The sequence below is a fragment of the Oncorhynchus mykiss genome, chromosome 25 (genome assembly GCF_057628025.1).
Source record: "Oncorhynchus mykiss isolate SJ-2025 chromosome 25, ASM5762802v1, whole genome shotgun sequence".
In the NCBI taxonomy this organism is placed as follows: domain Eukaryota; kingdom Metazoa; phylum Chordata; class Actinopteri; order Salmoniformes; family Salmonidae; genus Oncorhynchus; species Oncorhynchus mykiss.
This window is the reverse complement of record NC_143046.1, coordinates 23428140-23450094: the sequence shown is the minus strand read 5'-3', so window position 1 is coordinate 23450094 and position 21955 is coordinate 23428140. Positions and strand designations below refer to the sequence as shown.

The window sequence follows — 21955 nt, the reverse complement described above, 5'->3', positions numbered from 1 at the left end:
AAAAGCTCTCAAGTTTTAAAACCAGAATCTAACTCTGAATGACTTGTTAACCCACATACTGTTCTCACACTACGGACAAGTGCAAGTGGGTACCCTGTCACAATCAACCGCAATATGGTACTTTGCATATTTCTTTCTTATTATCACACCTAAGCCAGAGGCGTTATAAAAATTCACAGGGAAATGATTTGGTTTATATTATCAAACCACAAATAGCCCCTTGGCCTTGCTGATGTCCTTGATGTAAATGGTTCATTATAAACAAAAACTGTCGGGGCTTGAAAATTGAATTAGTGCTCACCTTTCAGCGGAAGTGTCCTAGCGACCTACTATGTAGACATCTACTGCAGGGCAAAGTGTCTGTCTATCGGTCTGTCTGCTCCAAATATTCACTCACTCGCTACTGCAATCAACCCTGACCATGCTAATGTTCTACTGGTGTGACGTGGAGAAATTGAGGGCAGTACGTCCAATGCACCTGTTTTTTTATCTCAGTATCAAATCATTTCTGGGTAACAATTACGTACCCTACTGTGATTGTTTTTAATTAAAATGGTCAAAAAGAAACAAAGATATATTTTTAGCAAAGAGCAATCTCTAAAGCAAGAATGCTGGTAGGACTGTCTGAGTGGAGAAACTGAAAACTAGCAGATTTTGAACTTTCTTTCTTAATTGGTGATGTCACCAGGCAGGGCAAAACTCTATTCCACCAAAACAGGCTGCTCTTTTCAAACAGCTCTTACACTAGAAGGGCATTATCACCAATATCACGGTATTATTCCAACCTTATAGTGTGAAAAAAACACAGGAAAAAACAAGTTTTTAACAGCACTGTACCTTTAAGCTTAAAAGCTGTAACGTAAAAGTGAATTTAAGCAGAGTTGTGTAGTTTGACAAAGAAATAACTGAAATATAACTGAAGTCAATGAATCAAAGGGTAAGTCCGTGTTTCAACATGAACCAACCATAGAAACTGTTAGACAAACCATCCGACGGAATCACTACCCTGTTTACTCATACAGAGAGATTTCTCACAACCTGTCAGGAACAATTTATGTCAACGCTAGCTAGGGTGAGAAAATAATATAAAATAATATAAACCCAACTATATTCCTCTAAAACACACCAAATAATGTTTTGTCTATTTTCAGGAGTGTTGCTATCTGTACAACTGAATATATACAACTCAATAAATGAATGAATATGTTTATGAGAAACATCAATCTAGGTGGTCACATACATTGACAGACAAAAACACAAGAAGGGTGATCTTGCATTTACAATCGTGTTATTTATAGCTATAGTCAATAATAGTTTGACTTAATCCGTCATTTTTGTAACACATCATTTTTTGTAAAGATTGTGATTTGAAGTTACGTGGCCCCAGGCAGCAACCTATGTTAATTTATTCCCAATGATTATTTTCTTTTCAAAGACATAGCCTTTCTGCGAGACCCCTTCTGCTGGCATTTGCCTCTTGTGGCACATTTATGTTCACACATTTAAGTGATGGAGAATGCTTCAGACAAGTGTAATTCTAATTTCCTACTGTTATCTTTACCTCTCGTGAAAACCAAGTTTTCAAGCAAAAATTGTTTAGGAGGGGAGAAAATAAATGAATGCTTGAAATACAATATGGTAGAAACATTTTAAATGTCAAGTACACCAGAGAAAACATATCAAAATGCATGGTTCGGACTTTGGAGAGGTATATTGCTAAGCAGTTTCCTAGTTAAGTGATAATGCCCGAGAAGCCAGTGTTTGAGGATATATGGGCACGTTATTGGCATTGTTATGTTGTTATGTTGGCAAACCGTGCCAATATATCCTCCAAACACCGGCTTCGAAGGCATTATCACTTTTATACAATGGGTTACCAACATATTCAAATAATGATTGACATATTTTCATTAATAACTTTATTTTGATTAATTTACTCTTACTATTTTATCCTTCCACAAGATATAGTGCCGACACAAATCTAGGGTTGCCCAGTTGTTCAGTCTTTTTGTTCTGCGTCTATAGACGCAACTCAGTCATTCGTTATAAATGTTCCATTGCCATGCTGGCTGGCAACGTTTTTATCCCTGCTTGCTAGCTAGTCAACTACGGCTAATTTACAGTCACGTCAAAAAAGCAGCCAGAATAACAGCAAAGTAGCTTCTATTGCATTTGTTGAAGCTGTTTTCTAGTGACATTTATTTGGATACATCCTTAACAATGAGCTAATGAGGCACAATATCCCCTGGCATAGATAATGTGCTCACTCGTCTGGACACTGTTGTTCAGAGAAGCTAGCCAACAACACATCTACAGTAACACAATCACTTCAAAGTAACACAATCACTTCAGACTGAAGCTGGAAAGGCTGTAAATTAGCTGTGTTTTGTTTTATCTCCGCACAAATCTCTGCTGTTGAAAACAAAATGTTAGTCTAAAAGAAATGTGAGATCATGTCTCGATGCTTTTTATAGTGGACATCAAGTTTACATCTTCCCTGTCTGGGCTGATAAGACAGTGGATTGTGTAGTCAGATGGAACAGAGTAAATAGGCATTTTAACATCAAACTTCAATGAGAGATTCAGTCAAACACAGTGTCTCTTTGCTTAGTGTTATGTTTGTAAATGTCTAGTTTCAAAGAGACACCTTGTTTATTATATATGTATTTTTTTCCACACCAGATATTTTTTATTTATTTATTTATTTTAGCTTTATTTAACCAGGTAGGCTAGTTGAGAACAAGTTCTCATTTACAACTGTGACCTGGCCAAGATAAAGCATAGCAGTGTGAACAGACAACAACACAGAGTTACACATGGAGTAAACAATAAACAAGTCAATAACACAGTAGAAAAAATATATACATTGTGTGCAAAAGGCATGAGGAGGTAGGCGAATAATTACATTTTAGCAGATTAACACTGGAGTGATAAATGGTCAGATGGTCATGTGCAGGTAGAGATACTGGTGTGCAAAAGAGCAGAAAAGTAAATAAATAAAAACAGTATGGGGATGAGGTAGGTAAATTGGGTGGGCTATTTACCGATGGACTATGTACAGCTGCAGCGATCGGTTAGCTGCTCAGATAGCAGATGTTTAAAGTTGTTGAGGGAGATAAAAGTCTCCAACTTCAACGATTTTTGCAATTCGTTCCAGTCACAGGCAGCAGAGAACTGGAAGGAAAGGCGTATAAACATACACATACGAACAATAACTCTCAGACATCCACAAACAACAACTACATCTCCTGTGCCCATCCCTTGTGCTGCATCATTGTTTGCCACCTGGCCTTAAATTGTACAAATTAGTTTTTCTCAGTCACTCATGCTATTTCAATATCTCAATAATAAATCATTCTTTTTTTTCATTGTGTTAATGATGGCAGATTAATTTCCTAGTATTTACAATACGTTTTTTAAGATGAGTGATGAGAAGAGAATTGTCCAGCCCATTGGTATCTCACTACACCCCCATATGACATGTCTTGAAATATGCAGACAGACAGATTACATGTGAGTTTACATTGGAATACTTCTGAAAGATAACTTTCTAGGTCCACCCATAACTTTTGGACTTCATGACATTCCCAGAAGCAAGAATTATTGTGTGATTTGTGTCTCTTGTATGATACATTCTATGCATTAGTTTATTCTGGATTAAGCATACTTTTTTGTTAAATTAGTTATGTTCCAACATTCCCTCCATTTTGTGACAACATCAGTTCTTTTCGTTTCCAATAGTTTATAATTTTTTTTCTAAAAGATTGTCAGATGGATATGCTCTCTGCAAGGTTTTGTATATCTTCCCTATCATATGAACATATTTTTTCCTGACTCAAATAAGATTCCCCTAAGGTTGCTCTGATGTCTAAAAGATTTCAAATCAAAATGTCATGATATCTAACTTTTAAGTTCATGTGTTGGAAAACATCTACATTGGTCAGTCCAAAATGGCTTTTTAATTCTGTCATGGAAATAAATGTATTTCCTGTTACCAAGTCATTTGCGGTTTCTATGCCTTTAGTTTTCCGTGTGGACCAGTTTTATTGGTGAATTCTATCCAAGGATTGTTCTGTAGGGTCGTATTTCTAGGGAGTGATATTGGTTCTTGAAGAATGAATGTAATTTTCTTCCATATTTGTTTCTTTATATCATCACTTCATATAGATGAACAACAGGTCTATATACTGTAGGTCTAGGAACTGATAAAACAGTACAATTACATCACTGCATATTCAGTGCATATTCAGCTTTCAAGCCCTGGCAGACAACAGCAATCTTCTGAAATATAATATGACACTGAGGAACCTGAAATTAGCCCTCAAAGTTAAAAGTTAGATTTTGACATCTTGCATCAGTTACTAAAAATGATCCATCTCCTTATCCAAAACATATCAATGATGAGTCTCTGTTTTAAAGGATATTTAAATGGATGTCCTGGACAGGACCCTATTCCCTATGTAGTGCACTACAGTACCTTTGACCAGGGCTTTGGTCAAAACTAGTGCACTGGAATAGGGTGAAATTTGATTCATATTTCCCAGTACAGACCCACCAAAAGGACACAGGACAAGACCATAGGCATTCCATAATGTTCTGTTAACTTGTGCTAGTCCTCTTTTCTGTAAAGACAGTTGACAAAGAGCCAATTCAAGTCACAGGGATCTGGCCCCCAAACTGCCACATGAAATGGCACAGCAGAGTCTATGTGACAAGGCTGTCTTCCTCTCTGCAAAGTGTGTCAGGCATGCTGGTTAAAACTAATGAACTCTGACTGAGATAATCAACCTCTTGTACTTCATCATGCCAGACACTGGCTAGCCATCTGACAGACAGACTGGTAGATAAGCTATATCAGATCTCTACTTTCTGTGAAGAGAATGTGACTGACTGACTCCAATAAGATATGTGTTGTGATGAGAGAACTTTGGCAATTCTGTCTAAATAAGTACAAATGAGTATTTCACTTTATAATGCAAATAACAAATAATGCAAATGCTTTTGAAAGAAAGACAGACATTTAAATGTTGAGCATAATTCAAGGAACATAATAATTTCAGGCACATTATTTAAAAGTAAATACTCTCATCATGAGTAAAACTTCCAGCATTCAGTGTAACTAAATTCAGGTCAATTGAGCTGAACTCCACCAATCACATATGACGGATTCTTAGGAACACATTGATTTCCTTGCCATTATCAACCATTTATTTGCCTCCTGTTTGCAGCGTAGCATGTAATGGAAAAGACATCTGTAAATGGCTTGCACCTGGGATGGGATTTCATTGCTCCTCATTTCAACTGTCTATGAATGTGACTTCCTTCAGTCCCAGTGGACAAAAGGTCCTTTAGGGTGGAACTAAATTAGCGCTGATGCTGAAAAGACGATTGACACACTCTAAAATGGAATTATTTCTTATTTTAAGCCTTCCATTCTCTGTCTTGTATTCAGACGTAGCCAAGCCTACTATACCACGTTATTCCATTACACACCAACAGTATAGTCACTGCACACAGTCAATTTGTTCACATTACTGTGTGAAATAAACATGCATGCTTCACATTGTTGAGGTTTTGCCAAACATTTCAGCAATGTGTCAAAATCCACATTACCGCCTCCGCTGTAATCATTATAAATGATAATAATGATGATGGTGATGATTATGATTGACAATGATGATGATCACCATTCCTCAGCGATGTCATCCAGTGTTGTCAGTAGCAGCAGTGAAAGCAGCAGCATGCAGCGGAGTAGGGCTTTACAAGATCATACTGGACAGCAGAATATGGCAGTTTGTATACAGTGTCAGTGATACATTCTTTTGTCAATTCAATGCGTGACGTTCTTGTGAAATCACATCTATGTTGACCATCATCATAAACCAGTATGAGTTGCCTAGCAACATTGCATGTTCGACATGGTGAATCGCAAGGCTACACTCTTAGAAAATAAGGGTTCTTCGTTTGTCACCCATAGGAGAACCCTTTCTGGTTCCAGGTAGAACCCTTTGGTGGTGAAAAAGTTTCTACTTAGAACCTTTAAGTGGTGAAAGGGTTGCACTTGGAACCAACCTTTTTTTATATTCAGATGGTTCTCCTATGGGGACAATTGAATAACCCTTTGTGGTTCTAAGTACCACCTTCTGTACTTTACTACCCATACAATGCAAGAAAGACCTCACCCATCCAATGGTGTGCCACAAGTCTGTCTACAGGGACTATCCATACACATTCTGCCTCTATTCCTGGACGATATGGTACGCAGTCTGTCTACAGGGACTATCCATACACATTCTGCCTCTATTCCTGGCCTATATGGTACGCAGTCTGTCTACAGGGACTATCCATACACATTCTGCCTCTATTCCTGGACGATATGGTACGCAGTCTGTCTACAGGGACTATCCATACACATTCTGCCTCTATTCCTGGCCATTCTACCTCAATCTGTACCCAGTCTGCAGCTCAACATCATGAACTAGACACACATTAAGAAGACCTCCAGCCATTAAGCCCATCCAGACAGTCATCACAACAAATACTGGACAACATGGTATCATTGTTATGCATTAAATGTACAGTGCCTTGCGAAAGTATTCGGCCCCCTTGAACTTTGCAAACTTTTGCCACATTTCAGGCTTCAAACATAAAGATATAAAACTGTATTTTTTTGTGAAGAATCAACAACAAGTGGGACACAATCATGAAGTGGAACGACATTTAATGGATATTTCAAACTCTTTTGACAAATCAAAAACTGAAAAATTGGGCGTGCAAAATTATCCAGCCCCTTTACTTTCAGTGCAGCAAACTCTCTCCAGAAGTTCAGTGAGGATCTCTGAATGATCCAATGTTGACCTAAATGACTAATGATGATAAATACAATCCACCTGTGTGTAATCAAGTCTCCGTATAAATGCACCTGCACTGTGATAGTCTCAGAGGTCCGTTAAAAGCACAGAGAGCATCATGAAGAACAAGGAACACACCAGGCAGGTCCGAGATACTGTTGTGAAGAAGTTTAAAGCCGGATTTGGATACAAAATGATTTCCCAAGCTTTAAACATCCCAAGGAGCACTGTGCAAGCGATAATATTGAAATGGAAGGAGTATCAGACCACTGCAAATCTACCAAGACCTGGCCGTCCCTCTAAACTTTCAGCTCATACAAGGAGAAGACTGATCAGAGATGCAGCCAAGAGGCCCATGATCACTCTGGATGAACTGCAGAGATCTACAGCTGAGGTGGGAGACTCTGTCCATAGGACAACAATCAGTCGTATATTGCACAAATCTGGCCTTTATGGAAGAGTGGCAAGAAGAAAGCCATTTCTTAAAGATATCCATAAAAAGTGTCGTTTAAAGTTTGCCACAAGCCACCTGGGAGACACACCAAACATGTGGAAGAAGGTGCTCTGGTCAGATGAAACCAAAATTGAACTTTTTGGCAACGATGCAAAACGTTATGTTTGGCGTAAAAGCAACACACCATCCCCACTGTCAAACATGGTGGTGGCAGCATCATGGTTTGGGCCTGCTTTTCTTCAGCAGGGACAGGGAAGATGGTTAGAATTGATGGGAAGATGGATGGAGCCAAATACAGGACCATTCTGGAAGAAAACCTGATGGAGTGTGCAAAAGACCTGAGACTGGGACGGAGATTTGTCTTCCAACAAGACAATGATCCAAAACATGAAGCAAAATCTACAATGGAATGGTTCAAAAATAAACATATCCAGGTGTTAGAATGGCCAAATCAAAGTCCAGACCTGAATCCAATCGAGAATCTGTGAAAAGAACTGAAAACTGCTGTTCACAAATGCTCTCCATCCAACCTCACTGAGCTCGAGCTGTTTTGCAAGGAGGAATGGGAAAAAATTTCAGTCTCTCGATGTGCAAAACTGATAGAGACATACCCCAAGCGACTTACAGCTGTAATCACAGCAAAAGGTGGCGCTACAAAGTATTAATTTAAGGGGGCTGAATAATTTTGCACGCCCAATTTTTCAGTTTTTGATTTGTTAAAAAAGTTTGAAATATCCAATAAATGTCGTTCCACTTCATGATTGTGTCCCACTTGATGTTGATTCTTCACAAAAAAATACAGTTTTATATCTTTATGTTTGAAGCCTGAAATGTGGCAAAAGGTCGCAAAGTTCAAGGAGGCCGAATACTTTCGCAAGGCACTGTAGATGGTTTTGCAAAAAGCAATGCTCCATGCCAGGCTAAAGATCATACAAGACTCCTGGGTGGGAAGAACTGCTCGAGTCAATGATAGGAGGAGAGATCAAGGAAACCGCTTCTGCTCTCTGTGTGGAAGGACATCATGATCAAAATAATGACACTAAACTCAGAAATCTGTGTGTGCTGAATGTTAGGCATCAGATTCCGAGCAGTCACATCCCTCCCGCATTTCACATGTGAAGTGATCCAAAAACACATGATTGCTCATGTGATTTACCACATAAGAAATCATGTGTTTTTTCTGTGAGGGATTACAGCTAGTGAGTCATATTCTCCAAGAGAATGGCCAGGTAAGACAAGGGCAACCTTTCTGTTGCTTGGATACGTCTTCACCTTGGTAAAAAGGCAGACAGAATTAAACCAGCACTTTCCATTTGTCCTATTAAAATTGGATAATGTTCTTAGTGCTTGCCTCGATCGGAAAGTTCAAGCATATAGTCAAATTAAAACTGAACTGAGTGTGTTGTTCTCACTGACCTGTCCTAGACTGTAGTGGCCTCTAACAACTTTCCATATTCTACTAAGAGACTGAGCAGTTATCTGCCAATAGAAGCACTGTGTCTTAGTTTTTCACCATCCTGCTAATTATTAACCTACAAAGCATTACATGGACTTGCTCCTACTTATCTCTCAGGTTTGTTCCTGCCGTACATACCTACACGAACGCTTCGGACAAAAGACTCAGGCCTCATTATTGCCCTTGAATTTCAAATCAAACAGCTGGAGACAGGACTTTCTTACTATAGAGCTCCATTTTTGAAAGAATGGTCTGCCTATCCTTGTGAGAGACGCAGACTTGGTCTCAACCTTTAAGTTTTTCCTGGTGACTCATCTCTTCAGTAGGTCCTATGATTAAGTATAGTCTGGCCCAGGGGTGTTAATGTGAACGGTAAGACACTAGAGTGACGAACAACCCTTACTGTCTCTGCCTGAACTATACTGTAGATTCAAATCTATAGTTGACTGAAAACCTCAAACGGGGGTAAAAACAAGTGGAGAGTGAAACTGTTTACAGGGGATCCACCACTAGGATTCTCTGCCTCTGACCCTATTACGGGGGATGAGTCGCTGGCTTGCTAGAGGGTTGCATTACATCATGCCAGGCTTTTGTAAATACTCGACTTCAGTGGGTTGAGTCAGGCTGATCTTCCTGTCCCCTCGGGCTCGTGCAGTTTGGGAGATCTTAGTGGGCTATACTTGGCCTTGTCTCAGGGTAGAAAGTTGGTGGTTTGTTTATATCCCTTTGGCGGTGTGGGGGCTGTGCTTAGGCAAAGTGGGTGGGGTTATATCCTGCCTGGTTGGCCATGTCCAGGGGTAACTTTGGAAAGGACCACAGTGTCGTTGCCCCCACTCCCCCCGTCTCAGCCTCCAGGTCTATGCTGCAATAGTCTATATGCCGGAGGGCTAAGGTCTGTCCTATCTGGTGTAATTCTCCTGTCTTATCTGGTGTCCTGAGTGATTCTACGTACAGTTGAAGTCAGAAGTTTACATACACTCAGGTTGGAGTCATTAAAACTCTATTTAAACCACTCCACACATTTCTTGTTAACAAACTACAGTTTTGGCAAGTCGGTTAGGACATCTACTTTGTGCATGACACAAGTAATTTTTCCAACAATTGTTTACAGATAGATTATTTCACTCATAATTCACTGTATCACAATTCCAGTGGGACAGAAGCTTATATACACTAAGTTGACTGTGCCTTTAAACAGCTTGGAATATTCCAAAAAATGGTGTCATGGCTTTAGAAGCTTCTGATAGGCTAATTGACATCATTTGAGTCAATTGGAGGTGTACCTGTGGATGTATTTCAAGGCCTACCTTCAACCTCAGTGCCTCTTTGCTTGACATCATGGGAAAATCAAAAGAAATCAGCCAAGACCTCAGAAAAAAAATTGTAGACCTCCACAAGTCTGGGTCATCCTTGGGAGCAATTTCCAAATGCCTGAAGGTACTATGTTCATCTGTACAAACAATAGTACATAAGTATAAACACCATGGGACCACGCAGCCGTCATACCGCTCAAGAAAGAGACGCGTTCTGTCTCCTAGAGATGAACATACTTTGGTGCGAAAAGTGCAAATCAATTCCAGAACAACAGCAAAGGACATGGTGAAGATGCTGGAGGAAACAGGTACAAAAGTATCTATATCCACAGTAAACAAGTCCTATATCGTCATAACCTCAAAGGCTGCTCAGCAAGGAAGACGCCACTGATCCAAAACCATCATCAGCCAGTGTCACGTTCTGACCTTAGTTATTTTGTTATGTCTTTGTTTTAGTATGGTCAAGGTGTGAGTTGGGTGGGATGTCTATGTTCCTTTTTCTATGATTTGGGATTTCTGTGTTTGGCCTGGTATGGTTCTCAATCAGAGGCAGCTGTCATTCGGTGTCCCTGATTGAGAATCATACTTAGGTAGCCTGGTTTCACTTTTGAGTTGTGGGTGATTGTGTTTCCTGTGTCTGTGTTTGCACCATACGGGACTGTTTGATTTTTGTTTGTTCTTTCACTTTGTTATTTTGTATTTTTGTAGTGTTCAGTTTAGCATATTAAAATGGACACTTACAACGCTGCACATTGGTCCACCTACTACTCCTCCTCGTCAGAATCACCCAACACCAAAGGACCAAACAGCGTGGTAATGGGCAGCAGCAGCCATCTCCAGACTCCTGGACATGGAAGGAGACCATGGATGGCAAGGGACCCTGGGTACAGCCGGGAGAGTATCGCCGCCCCAAGGCAGAGCTGGAGGCAGCGAGAGCCGAGAGGCGGTGGTATGAGGAGGCAGCACGGCAGCACGGTTGGAAGCCCGAGAGGCAGCCCCAAAAATGCCTTGGGGGGTCACACGGGGAGTGTGGCTAAGACAGGTAGGAGACCTGAGCCAACTCCCCGTGCTTACCGTGGAGAGAGAGGGACCGGGCAGGCACGTGGTATGCCGTGAGGCGCACGGTGTCCCCGGTGCGCAGGCATAGCCCGGTGCGGTACATAGCAGCGCCTCGTATCGGCCGGGCTAGAGTGGGCATCGTGCCAGGTGCCATGAAGCCGGCCCAGCGCATCTGGTCTCCAGTGCGTCTCCTCGGGCCAGGGTACATGGCACCAGCCCTAAGCATGGTGTCCCCGGTTCGCCAGCACAGCCCAGTGCGGGCTATTCCACCTCGCCGCACTGGCCCAGCTACGGGGAGCATTCAGCCAGGTAGGTTTGGGCAGGCTCGGTGCTCGAGACCTCCAGTGCGCCATCACGGTCCGGTCTGAGTTGAGTTGTGGGTGATTATGTTTCCTGTGTCTGTGTTTGCACCATACAGGACTGTTTCGATTTTTGTTTGTTATTTTGTATTTTTGTAGTGTTCAGTTTTACATATTAAAATAAACAATTACCACGCTGCTCATTGGTCCTTCCTACTACTCCTCCTCTTCAGAGACAAGCGTTACAGCCAGACTACAGTTTGCAACTGCACATAGGGACAAAGATCATACTCTTTGGAGAAATGTCCTCTGATGAAACAAAAATATAACTGTTTGGCCATAATGACATTCGTTATGTTTGGAGCAAAAAGGGGGACGCTTGCAAGCCAAAGAACACCATCCCAACCGTGAAGCATGGGGGTGGCAGTATCATGTTGTGGGGGTGCTTTGCTGCAGGAGGGACTGGTGCACTTCACAAAATAGATGGTATCATGAGGCTGAAAAATTATATGGATATATTAAAGCAACATTTCAAGACATCAGTCAGGAAGTTAAAGCTTGGTCGCAAATGGGTCTTTCAAATGGACAATGACCCCAAGCATACTTCCAAAGTTGTGGCAAAATGGCTTAAGGACAACAAAGTCAAGGTATTGGAGTGGCCATCACAAAGCCCTGACCTCAACCCTATAGAAAACTTCTGGGCAGAACTGAAAAAGCATGTGCAAGCAAGGAGGCCTACAAACCTGACTGAGTTACACCAGCTCTGTCAGGAGGAATGGGCCAAAATTCAACTTATTGAGGGTAGTTTGTGGAAGGCTACCTGAAACATTTGACCCAAGTTAAACAATTTAAAGGCAATCCTACCAAATACTAATTGAGTGTATTTAAACTTCTGACCCACTGGGAATGTGATGAAAGAAATTAAAGCTGAAATAAATCATTCTCCCTACAATTATTCTGACATTTCACATTCTTAAAATAAAGTGGTGATCCTAACTGACCTAAGACAGGGCATTTTTACTAGGATTACATTTCAGGAATTGCGAAAAACTGAGTTTAAATGTATTTGGCTTCAACTGTGTGCTCCCTCTATCTTCTCTCTCTCTCTCTCTCTCTCCCCTTCCAGAGGACCTGGGCCCTAGGACCATGCCTCAGGACTACCTTGCCTGACTCCTGGTTTTCCCCAGCCCCAGTCCATCTGTTCATGCTGCTGATCCAGTTTCTGCTGTTCTACTTGTGGCTATGGAACCCTGACTTTTTCAGCGGAAGTGCTACACTCTTAGAAAAAAGGGTTCCAAAAGGATTCTTCGGCTGTCCCCAAAGGAGAACCCTTTTTGGTTTAAGGTAAAATCATTTCTGGTTCCAGGTATAACCCTTTTGAAGAAATGACTCAGAAATGACTCATGTAATAAATGACTGAACAGCAATTATCCATCCCAAAACATGCATCATTATTCAACAAACAGGCCTTTGCATAATATAAACATAAAGGTTCAATTCAATGCAAGCCTTTGATGATACTCTTATTTTGTCCTATCATTCCAACACATGAGAAACTCTCTCTCTGTCACATTGCAGGAGTCATTGACTTCGAAACGGGGCTCTGTTTACATAGAGTTATGTTGGACCTCTACACACTGTCATTCCAATGACCCACACATGAACTCCCACTGCAATGGCCATAGAGGAAGGAGACAGAGCAAGCTCACTGTATTCAACTGCTCATTCAATCCATTAACTGGATCTTGGTAATAAAATATGATATTTCAGGATGAGACTAAATAAGCATAGAATATAGACTGTTGGTTTCATCATTGTTGAGGAAATGAATGAAAAGGAACTGTAACACAAGAACAAATAGGCTACCTACAGTATTTAATTACTGGAAAACAGCATGAGTTCTACTATGGATATGGACAAATCAACATAGGTTTGACCTAATGATTTAACTTTATTTTAAATGAAGACAATAGTATTTTGATTCAGATTTTGAGGAACATGTAATCAAATCAAATACAATTGTATTTGTCACATGCGCCGAATACAACCGTGAAATACTTACTTACAAGCCCGTAACCAACAATGAGGTTTTAAGAAAAATAAGTGTTAAGTAAAAAAATAAATAACAAATAATTAAAGAGCTGCAGTAAAATAACAGTAGCGAGACTATATACAGGGGGGCACCGGTACAGAGTCAATGTGCGGGGGCACCGGTTAGTCAAGGTAATTGAGGTAATATGTATATGTAGGTAGAGTTAAAGTGACTATGCATTGATAATAAAGAGAGAGAGAAGCAGCAGCGTAAAAGAGGGAGGGAGGGGGAGAATGCAAATAGTCTGGGTAGCCATTTGATTACCTGTTCAGGAGTCTTATGACTTGGGGGTAGAAGCTGTTAAGAAGCCTTTTGGACCTAGATTTGGCGCTCCGGTACCGCTTGCCGTGCAGTCTATGACTAGGTTGGCTGGAGTCTTTGACCATTTTTAGGGCCTTCCTCTGACACCGCCTGGTATAGAGGTCCTGAATGGCAGGAAGCTTGGCCCCAGTGATGTACTTGAAGCTCTCAAACTGCTCCAATACAGCCCCGTCAGTGAGAATGGGGGCGTGCTCGGTCCTCCTTTTCCTGTAGTCTACAATCATCTCCTTTGTCTTGATCACGTTTGCTGACAACACAACACGGCCAGGCTGTCGCATCATTGACAGTGATCAAGCCTACCACTGTTGTGTCATCTGCAAACTTAATGATGGTGTTGGAGTCATGCCTGGGCATGCAGTCATGAGTGAACAGGGAGTACAGGAGGGGACTGAGCATGTACCCCTGAGGGGCCCCGCGTGTTAAGGATCAGCATGGCCGACGTGCTGTTACCTAACCATACCATCTGGGGGTGGCCCGTCAGGAAGTCCAGGATCCAGTAGCAGAGGGATGTGTTTAGTCCCAGGGTCCTTAGCTTAGTGATGAGCTTTGAGGTCACTATGGCGTTGAACACTGAGCTGTAGTCAATGAATAGCATTCTCACATAGGTGTTCCTTTTGTTAAAGTGGGAAAGAGCAGTGTGGAGTGCAATAGAGATTGCATCATCTGTGGATCTGTTGGGGCGGTATGCAAATTGGAGTGGATCTAGAGTTTCTGGGATAATGTTGTTGATGTGAGTCATGATTAGCCTTTTAAAGCACGTCATGGCTACAGTTGTGAGTGCTACGGGTCGGTAGTCATTTAGGCAGGTTACCTTAGTGTTCTTGGCCACAGGGACTATGGTGGTCTGCTTGAAACATGTCGGTATTACAGACTCAGTCAGGGAGAGGTTGAAAATATCAGTGAAGACACTTGCCAGTTGGTCAGCGCATTCTTGGAGTGCACGTCCTGGTAATCTGTCTGGCCCTGCGGCCTTGTTAATCCGTCTGGCCCATCTCATCCGGTGCCATTTTTCATTATCCATAATGTTAGTGTCAATTATGAAAAAGCTGACAAAACAAAACATTGTGGCCTCCAGAAAACACCAAGTCAGTTAGTATGAGCAGCACATACTGCCAGAATATATAGTCACTGTAATAGTATGAGCAGCACATACTGCCAGGAGATAGTTACTGTAATAGTATGAGCAGCACATAATGCCAGGAGATTGTTACTGTAATAGTATATGAGCAGCACATACTGCCAGGAGATTGTTACTGTAATAGTATGAGCAGCACATACTGCCAGGAGATAGTTGCTGTAATAGTATGAGCAGCACATACTGCGAGGAGGTAGAGTTACTGCCAGGAGGTAGAGTTACTGCCAGGAGCTAGAGTTACTGCCAGGAGATAGAGTTACTGTATTACTATTACTAGTATTAGACTATTATCTACTTCTAGTCTTTTACTCTGTATGACAAACACATATTATCCCCCCTCCAGGTGCGGCAACCCAACCAGTTACTCACAGTGGTTAGACAGGCACAAGCATGTGTTTCTATCTGTAATATCATTAACATTCACTTAGTAATACAGTAAGTTTTTATAATACAGTTGCAGTCCTGAGAGACTGTATCAAATACATCTGGGAAAAAAACATGCAGCAGACCATGGCTTAACTTCACTTGTCACCAACACCTTAGTCACAGATGTAGGATCTTAATGTCTTTTCTTGCTGAAATGCTACTTGTAGTGAATGCAAGGTTTAAAAAGGCTTCTACAGTTTATAATTTCCACTTTAAAATGTCAGACTTGATTTACCCTAAAAAACTGTATAAACCCCTAATAACGGCCACATAATTATTAACATTTCCTTTTGATGCAGTATTATTTTCCTGCTGTAGCAAACTGGCTCAAATGAAGATCCTATATATGTAATTGATCTGAACAGGAAAGATGATGAATCGCAGCAAAGTGGTTAGTCTGTGTTCAAACTTTCTCACAACACTAGCTTCTTGTACTGCCAAATGTCTTAGATGGGTGCATTTTTCATTGCTAAACCATTTCCCGAAAAAGTGAGTAGAAAAAGGAATGATGATACTGTACATGTGGTGTACTCTGATATAACTGACAGATGCCATAAATCACGCCACGAGACGTTCACACAAATGTGTCCTAAACAATGTCTAATGGAACAGTCTTCTCACAACTGCTTGAGCTGATAATAATTTGCTAGCCGAGCCCCAGGGGACATGCGTTTATCAATGGATATTTTGGCAGCTTTGTTAGGCACATTACTATAGCGAATCAGCACCACATGGTGTTGTTGTTGTCTCTTGTACATTCTTCAATAGGTTTCAGCTTATCAGGAGCACATCAACATGAGCTGAATAAACACACTGCCTATGAAAGCAGTCTCTAGTCTAGAGAATATGTTTCCTACACATGTTTCAAATCAAATCAAATTGTTTTATGTCACATGCTTCGTAAACAAAAGGTGTAGACTAACAGTGACATGGTTACTTCCGGGTCCTTCCCAACAATGCAGAGAAATAGTAGAAAAATAGGAAAATAATAGCACAAGGAATAAATACACAATGAGAGAACAGCTTATGACTTGGCTGGCTGAAGTCTTTTTACGGCCTTCCTCTGACATCGTCTATTATTTAGGTCCTGGATGGCAGGAAGCTTGGCCCCAGTGATGTACTGGGCTGTGCGCACTACCCTCTGCAGCGCCTTGCGATTGGATGCCAAGCAGTTGCCACACCAAGCGTTGATGCAGCCAATCAAGATGCTCTCAATGGTGCCGCTGTATGACTTTTTTCAGGATCTGAGGGCCCATGCCGATCCTGAGGGAGAAGAGGCATTGTCGTGGCCTCTTGAAGACTGTGTTGATGTGTGTGGACCATGATAGCTCCTTAGTGATGTGGACACCGAGGAACTTGAAGCTCTCGACCTGTGGTCCACGATCAGCTCCTTTGACTTGCTGAGAGGTTGTTGTCCTGGCACCACACTGCCAGGTCTCTGACCTGCTCCTTGTAGGCTGTCTCATTGGCATCGGTGATCAGGCCTATCGCCGTCGTGTCATCGGCAAACTTAATCCAGTTGCAGAGGTGGATATTTCATCCCAGGGTCCTTAACTTAATGATGAGCTTGGAGGGCACTATGGTGTTGAACGCTTAACTATAGCCAATGAACAGCATTCTCACGTAGGTATTCCTTTTGTCCAGGTGGGAAAGCGCAGTTTGGAGTGCAATAGAGATTGCATCATCTGTCGATCTGTTGGGCTGTTATGCGAGTTGGAGTGGGTCCAGGGTGTCTGGATTGGTGGTGTTGAGCCATGAACAGCCTTTCAAAGCACTTCATGGCTACAGATGTGTGTGCTAACAAGCAATCGTAATTTAGGCAGGTTAAGTGGGTGTTCTTGGTCACAGGGACTATGGTGGTCTGCTTGAAACATGTAGCTATTGCAGACTGGGTCAGGGAGAGGTTGAAAATGTCAGTGAAGACACTTGCCAGTTGGTCAGTGCATGCTCTGAGTACGCGTCCTGGTAATCCGTCTGGCCCTGTTGCCTTGTTTAACCTCTTTGAAGGTTTTACCCACATTGGCTACGGAGAGGAGGATTACATAGTCGTCCAGAACAGCTGGTGTTCTCATGCATAGTTCAGTGTTGCTAGCCTCTAAGCAAGCATTGTAGGTATTTAGCTCGTCTGATAGGCTTGTGTCACTGGACAGCTCGCGGCTGGGTTTCCCTTTGTAATCCATGATAATTTGCAAGCCGTGCCACATGTTTTCTACTGTTCACATGATTCTGGAAAGCCATTGCAAGAGCATACTGTATTTATGATACCAACTATTTCTAATACCCGCCATGTATACAATTATGCATGTCATCCAGTCAAAAAAGATGACCAGGTCGAGAGGGCAATGGGTCTATTTGTAAGTGCCCAAGTGCTCTTGTCATTTAAGATCTATGTTCTGTATAATGCTATTTTTTTTTATAGAAACCTTTCCTCCTAATAGGAATCCTGTCACAGGATATCACATGAATACAGTGAGAAGGCAAGCAGATACAAAAGCAGGGAAAGATGATTCCCGAGGAGGAAGCCTCTGGTTACTGCAGAGCTGACCAAAGTGCATGTCCTTCCCCAAGCACTGTAGTCTGAATCCCAAATGGCACTCTTTTCACTACATAGTGCACAGAGCCCTATAGGCCCTGGTCAAAAGCAGTACATTATGTAGGTCAGTGGTTCTCAGCTCTGGGACACCCATCCGTTCCATGTATTTGAATTATTCCAGAGCTAGCACACCTGATTCAACTTGTCAACTAATCATCAAGTGCTTGACTAGGTGAATCAGGTGAGCTAGTTCAGCGCTACTGTAGAACAACATGATGAAATGTCTGGGGAGGGGTTGGAGAACCACTGATGTAGTGAATAGGAAGTCATTTTGGACCCAGCCTTAGACTACCCATAGCATCACCATCCCTCACGCTACCCTATGTGTGTATGACACCTAATCACTCCTGTATGTGTGCCAACACTTGAATGAATGAAAGAATGATGAATGTACCTATTCATTTAAGAGTAATGTGTTCATGGATGGCGTGTACTGTCCTTACCTCTCACTGTTGCTGATATTTACTTCCTCCATCACAGGCATCGGGCCCCCGGAACTTAGATTCATGTACCCATCAATGCCAAAACTCCCTATGAAACAAGGAGAAATAGAGGTTACTCAGGCAGTTAGGATTCATTATGACCTTATAGATATGCCCCGAAAATGACTCACTATACCACATTTTGTAAGGCTGTCAGCAGCGATTTATTGTTTGACAACTGCCCAGATTTTGAACCTATGATTTAGATGATTTAGGAGACCAGGGAAAATAAAATGGTGTTCTTTAAATATTGATCAAAAAATAGAAATGAAAATATGCCTCTAAACACTCTACAATAACATATCCACTAACAGCGTGAGGATTAAATCAATAGATGCAACAACATTACAGGTAGAACAGACTTGAATTTACTGACTGTGATTAACATGAATGTGCCACTTCATATTCATGAAGCCAATGACAAATGATTGTGCTTCATTGTTTAAATGCATGCAAGAATAGTGTAGCAGATATTGAATTGTGTTTTCACTTGCCATGGTCATATGAGCTATTAGTTGTATTACTGGTTGGGTCACATAATCCCATTTTGTTCAAGAAATTCATTGTATTCGCGTGTCCTTTTGGGATGCATGAATACAATAGGCTGCCACGGGGGCTATGCAGCAGTCCTGCAACACAAGCAACAGTAGGAGGTAGTTGTTAAAAATGCGGAGAAGACACTTAATATCTGTTTTTTCACCCTTAGTGGAGTGAACAGATAAATGCATATCTGTACCGTCACTGATATGATCTCCATGTATTACAATATCAGGAATTCCCTTTTGGAAAATGGACAAGGAAAATGTCCAGATGACTTGTCACAGGGTTGCACATTGACCGCATTGACCGTGGCTGCATCTGGTCACTTGGGCCTGGTCCTGTACAGTGTGCAAATATATCCCTATGAATGTATTTACAAAATATGAATATTTTTATTACACAGAGTATTTCCATACAATGTCGTCAGAAGGATTACCTCTAGAGTAATAATATATGTGTGTGTAATTTCTCTGAATTTCATGTGATCGTGTCAGTTTGATTTCTAAAAACATGATTCAAATCTAATTTATACAAGGTCCCGTGTAGCCCATTTGCAAGGCCAGGGTTGTGGGTTTGATTCCCACTGGGGACTGGTACGAGAAAAATAAGTATGAAAATGTACATTCTCACTACTGACTGTCTAAATGACTAAACAGTAATGTAAAAATTACATAGTTCACATTGTGGTTGATTGGTGCTATTGTAGTTCTACTGTACATACAGTTGAAGTCGAAAGTAAACATACACCGTAACTCTGTTTTTCACAATTCCTGACATTTAATCCTAGTAAAAATGCCATGTCTTAGGTCAGTTAGGATCACTACTTTAATTAATAACATAACGGTCACACCCTGACCTAACCAAACAAATAGAATCAAAAGGATCTCTAAGGTCAGGGTGTGACAAATAATGTTAAATGTCAGAACAATCAGCGCGAATGATTTATTTCAGCCTTAATTTCTTTCATCACATTCCCAGTGGGTCAGAAGTTTACATACACTCAATTAGTATTTGGTAGCATTGCCTTTAAATTGTTTAACTTGGGTCATACGTTTCGGGTAGCCTTCCACAAGATTCCCACAATAAGTTGGGTGAATTTTGGCCCTTTCCTCCTGACAGAGCTGGTGTAACTGAGTCAGGTTTGTAGGCCTCATTGCTCACACACGCTTTTTCAGTTCTGCCCACAACTTTCTATAGAGCTGAGGTCAAAACTTTATGATGGCCAATGCAATACCTTGACTTTAAAACTGATCCTGTGATCTTAAGATGACCCCTTCTCATTCATACGGAAACAATTGTTACAGTTGTTTATGAATGAAGCACGGACGTAAGGTTTAACTAGAACTGTCAACCGATGACACCTTTACACCTTGAGAGCTGACCTGATTGGTTCTCCTCTGAGCCCAGAGGCAGCGGCCAGGTCTCTGATATGTGTTATTTGGTTTAGAATGAAGTGATTTGTAGCCGTCAGCAATAAACACCTGGCTCCACACACAAACACATCAGTTAGCATCACTGGGCCTTTGTCTTTCAGCACGAAAATTGACATCTCTGATGTGCTGAAATATGCACCTGGGAAAGGCAATATTTACAAGGAAACACATTTTCATTTATTTTATTTTATTTCACCTTCATTTAACCAGGTAGGCCAGTTGAGAACAAGCTCTCATTTACAACTGCGACCTGGCCAAGGTAAAGCAAAGTAGTGCGACAAAAACAACAACACAGTTACACATAAACAAAAGTACAGTCAATAACACAATAGAAAAGTCTATGTACAGTGTGTGCAAATGTAGAAGAGTCAATAAATAGGCCCTAAAGGTGAAAATAATTACAATTTAGTATTAACACTGGAGTGATAGATGTGCAGATGATGATGTGCTATACTGAGGCTATTGGCTTTCTCAAAGGGACGGTATGGGCAGGTATAGCGTCATTCAACCCTCTAGGTGGAGAGACTGTGCAGCGGGGGTCCCTGACTCCATATCCTCCAGACAGAGTGGTCACAGGTGGTCTTTCTCCAGACACAGACAGACACACTACACACACATACAGTATATGTTACAAACACATACGCTGCACACACAAACGTTGCACATGTACACACAATCACACATACACCACACATGTGCTCCATTCACTCCATTCAAAAGTCCTGCCACAGAACCAGCTCAATACACATGTATAAACAACAGTCAGCACACTGAAACTGTGTCAGCAGCACTGACTGGCTGCATAGAGTTTGGACTGGCTGCATGGAGTCTGGACTGGCTGCATAGAGTCTGGACTGGCTGCATGGAGTCTGGACTGGCTGCATGGAGTCTGGACTGGCTGCATGGAGTCTGGACTGGCTGCATGGAGTCTGGACTGGCTGCATGGAGTCTGGACTGGCTGCATGGAGTCTGGACTGGCTGCATGGAGTCTGGACTGGCTGCATGGAGTCTGGACTGGCTGCATGGAGTCTGGACTGGCTGCATGGAGTCTGGACTGTATCAATTTGGGAAAGAAAAGGTACACCAGACAGGGTATTGTCTACAGTTGCGTCATAGAACAATCTGCCCTTGTTTTCATTAAACACATATTTTGTCACTTTCAATACCTTTTACGGAATGTGTTTATTTCTCTTCTATTTTAATAAGTGAAAAACATTCCCTATGAGCCTGACATATTTCACGTGCTTTGAGATCCTGTGATGTTTTAATGTGTTCTTCCCTTTTCTTTACAATTAAAACATCTGACAGAGTGAGCCTTGCAGCATTCCTTGACTTCATTACCAGTCTGTCTGAATAGCTGTCAACTGTGTTTGCTAACACAGTGTGCCCAAGCTTTGTTTCTCTGCTCACATTAATCATTTTAGAAATGAAATGATGTACACCAATTTCATACATGATACCGTAGGTATAATTGGAACTTCTGAGTGGTGAGGTGTCAAAC

General features: G+C 41.6%; 1 protein-coding gene across 6 annotated transcripts in view; it reads right to left on the bottom strand.

Annotated features, from left to right (window-relative positions):
* Positions 1 to 21955, bottom strand: part of htr4 (5-hydroxytryptamine receptor 4) — a 93946-nt gene that overhangs the window by 53739 nt on the left and 18252 nt on the right. For 3 of the 6 annotated variants that reach the window (XM_090219420.1, XM_090219421.1, XM_090219422.1), the window contains exons 2-3: positions 18972 to 19110; positions 18443 to 18526 (exon numbers count right to left, since the gene is read on the bottom strand). In XM_090219420.1, coding sequence (XP_090075546.1) covers positions 18443 to 18526; positions 18972 to 19045 — 158 coding nt within the window. In that variant the 5' untranslated portion in view covers positions 19046 to 19110. Of the gene's footprint in view, positions 1 to 18442; positions 18531 to 18971; positions 19111 to 21955 lie in introns of all 6 variants that reach the window. The other 3 variants (XM_021583604.3, XM_036970202.2, XM_090219423.1) reach the window with 1 other exon arrangement.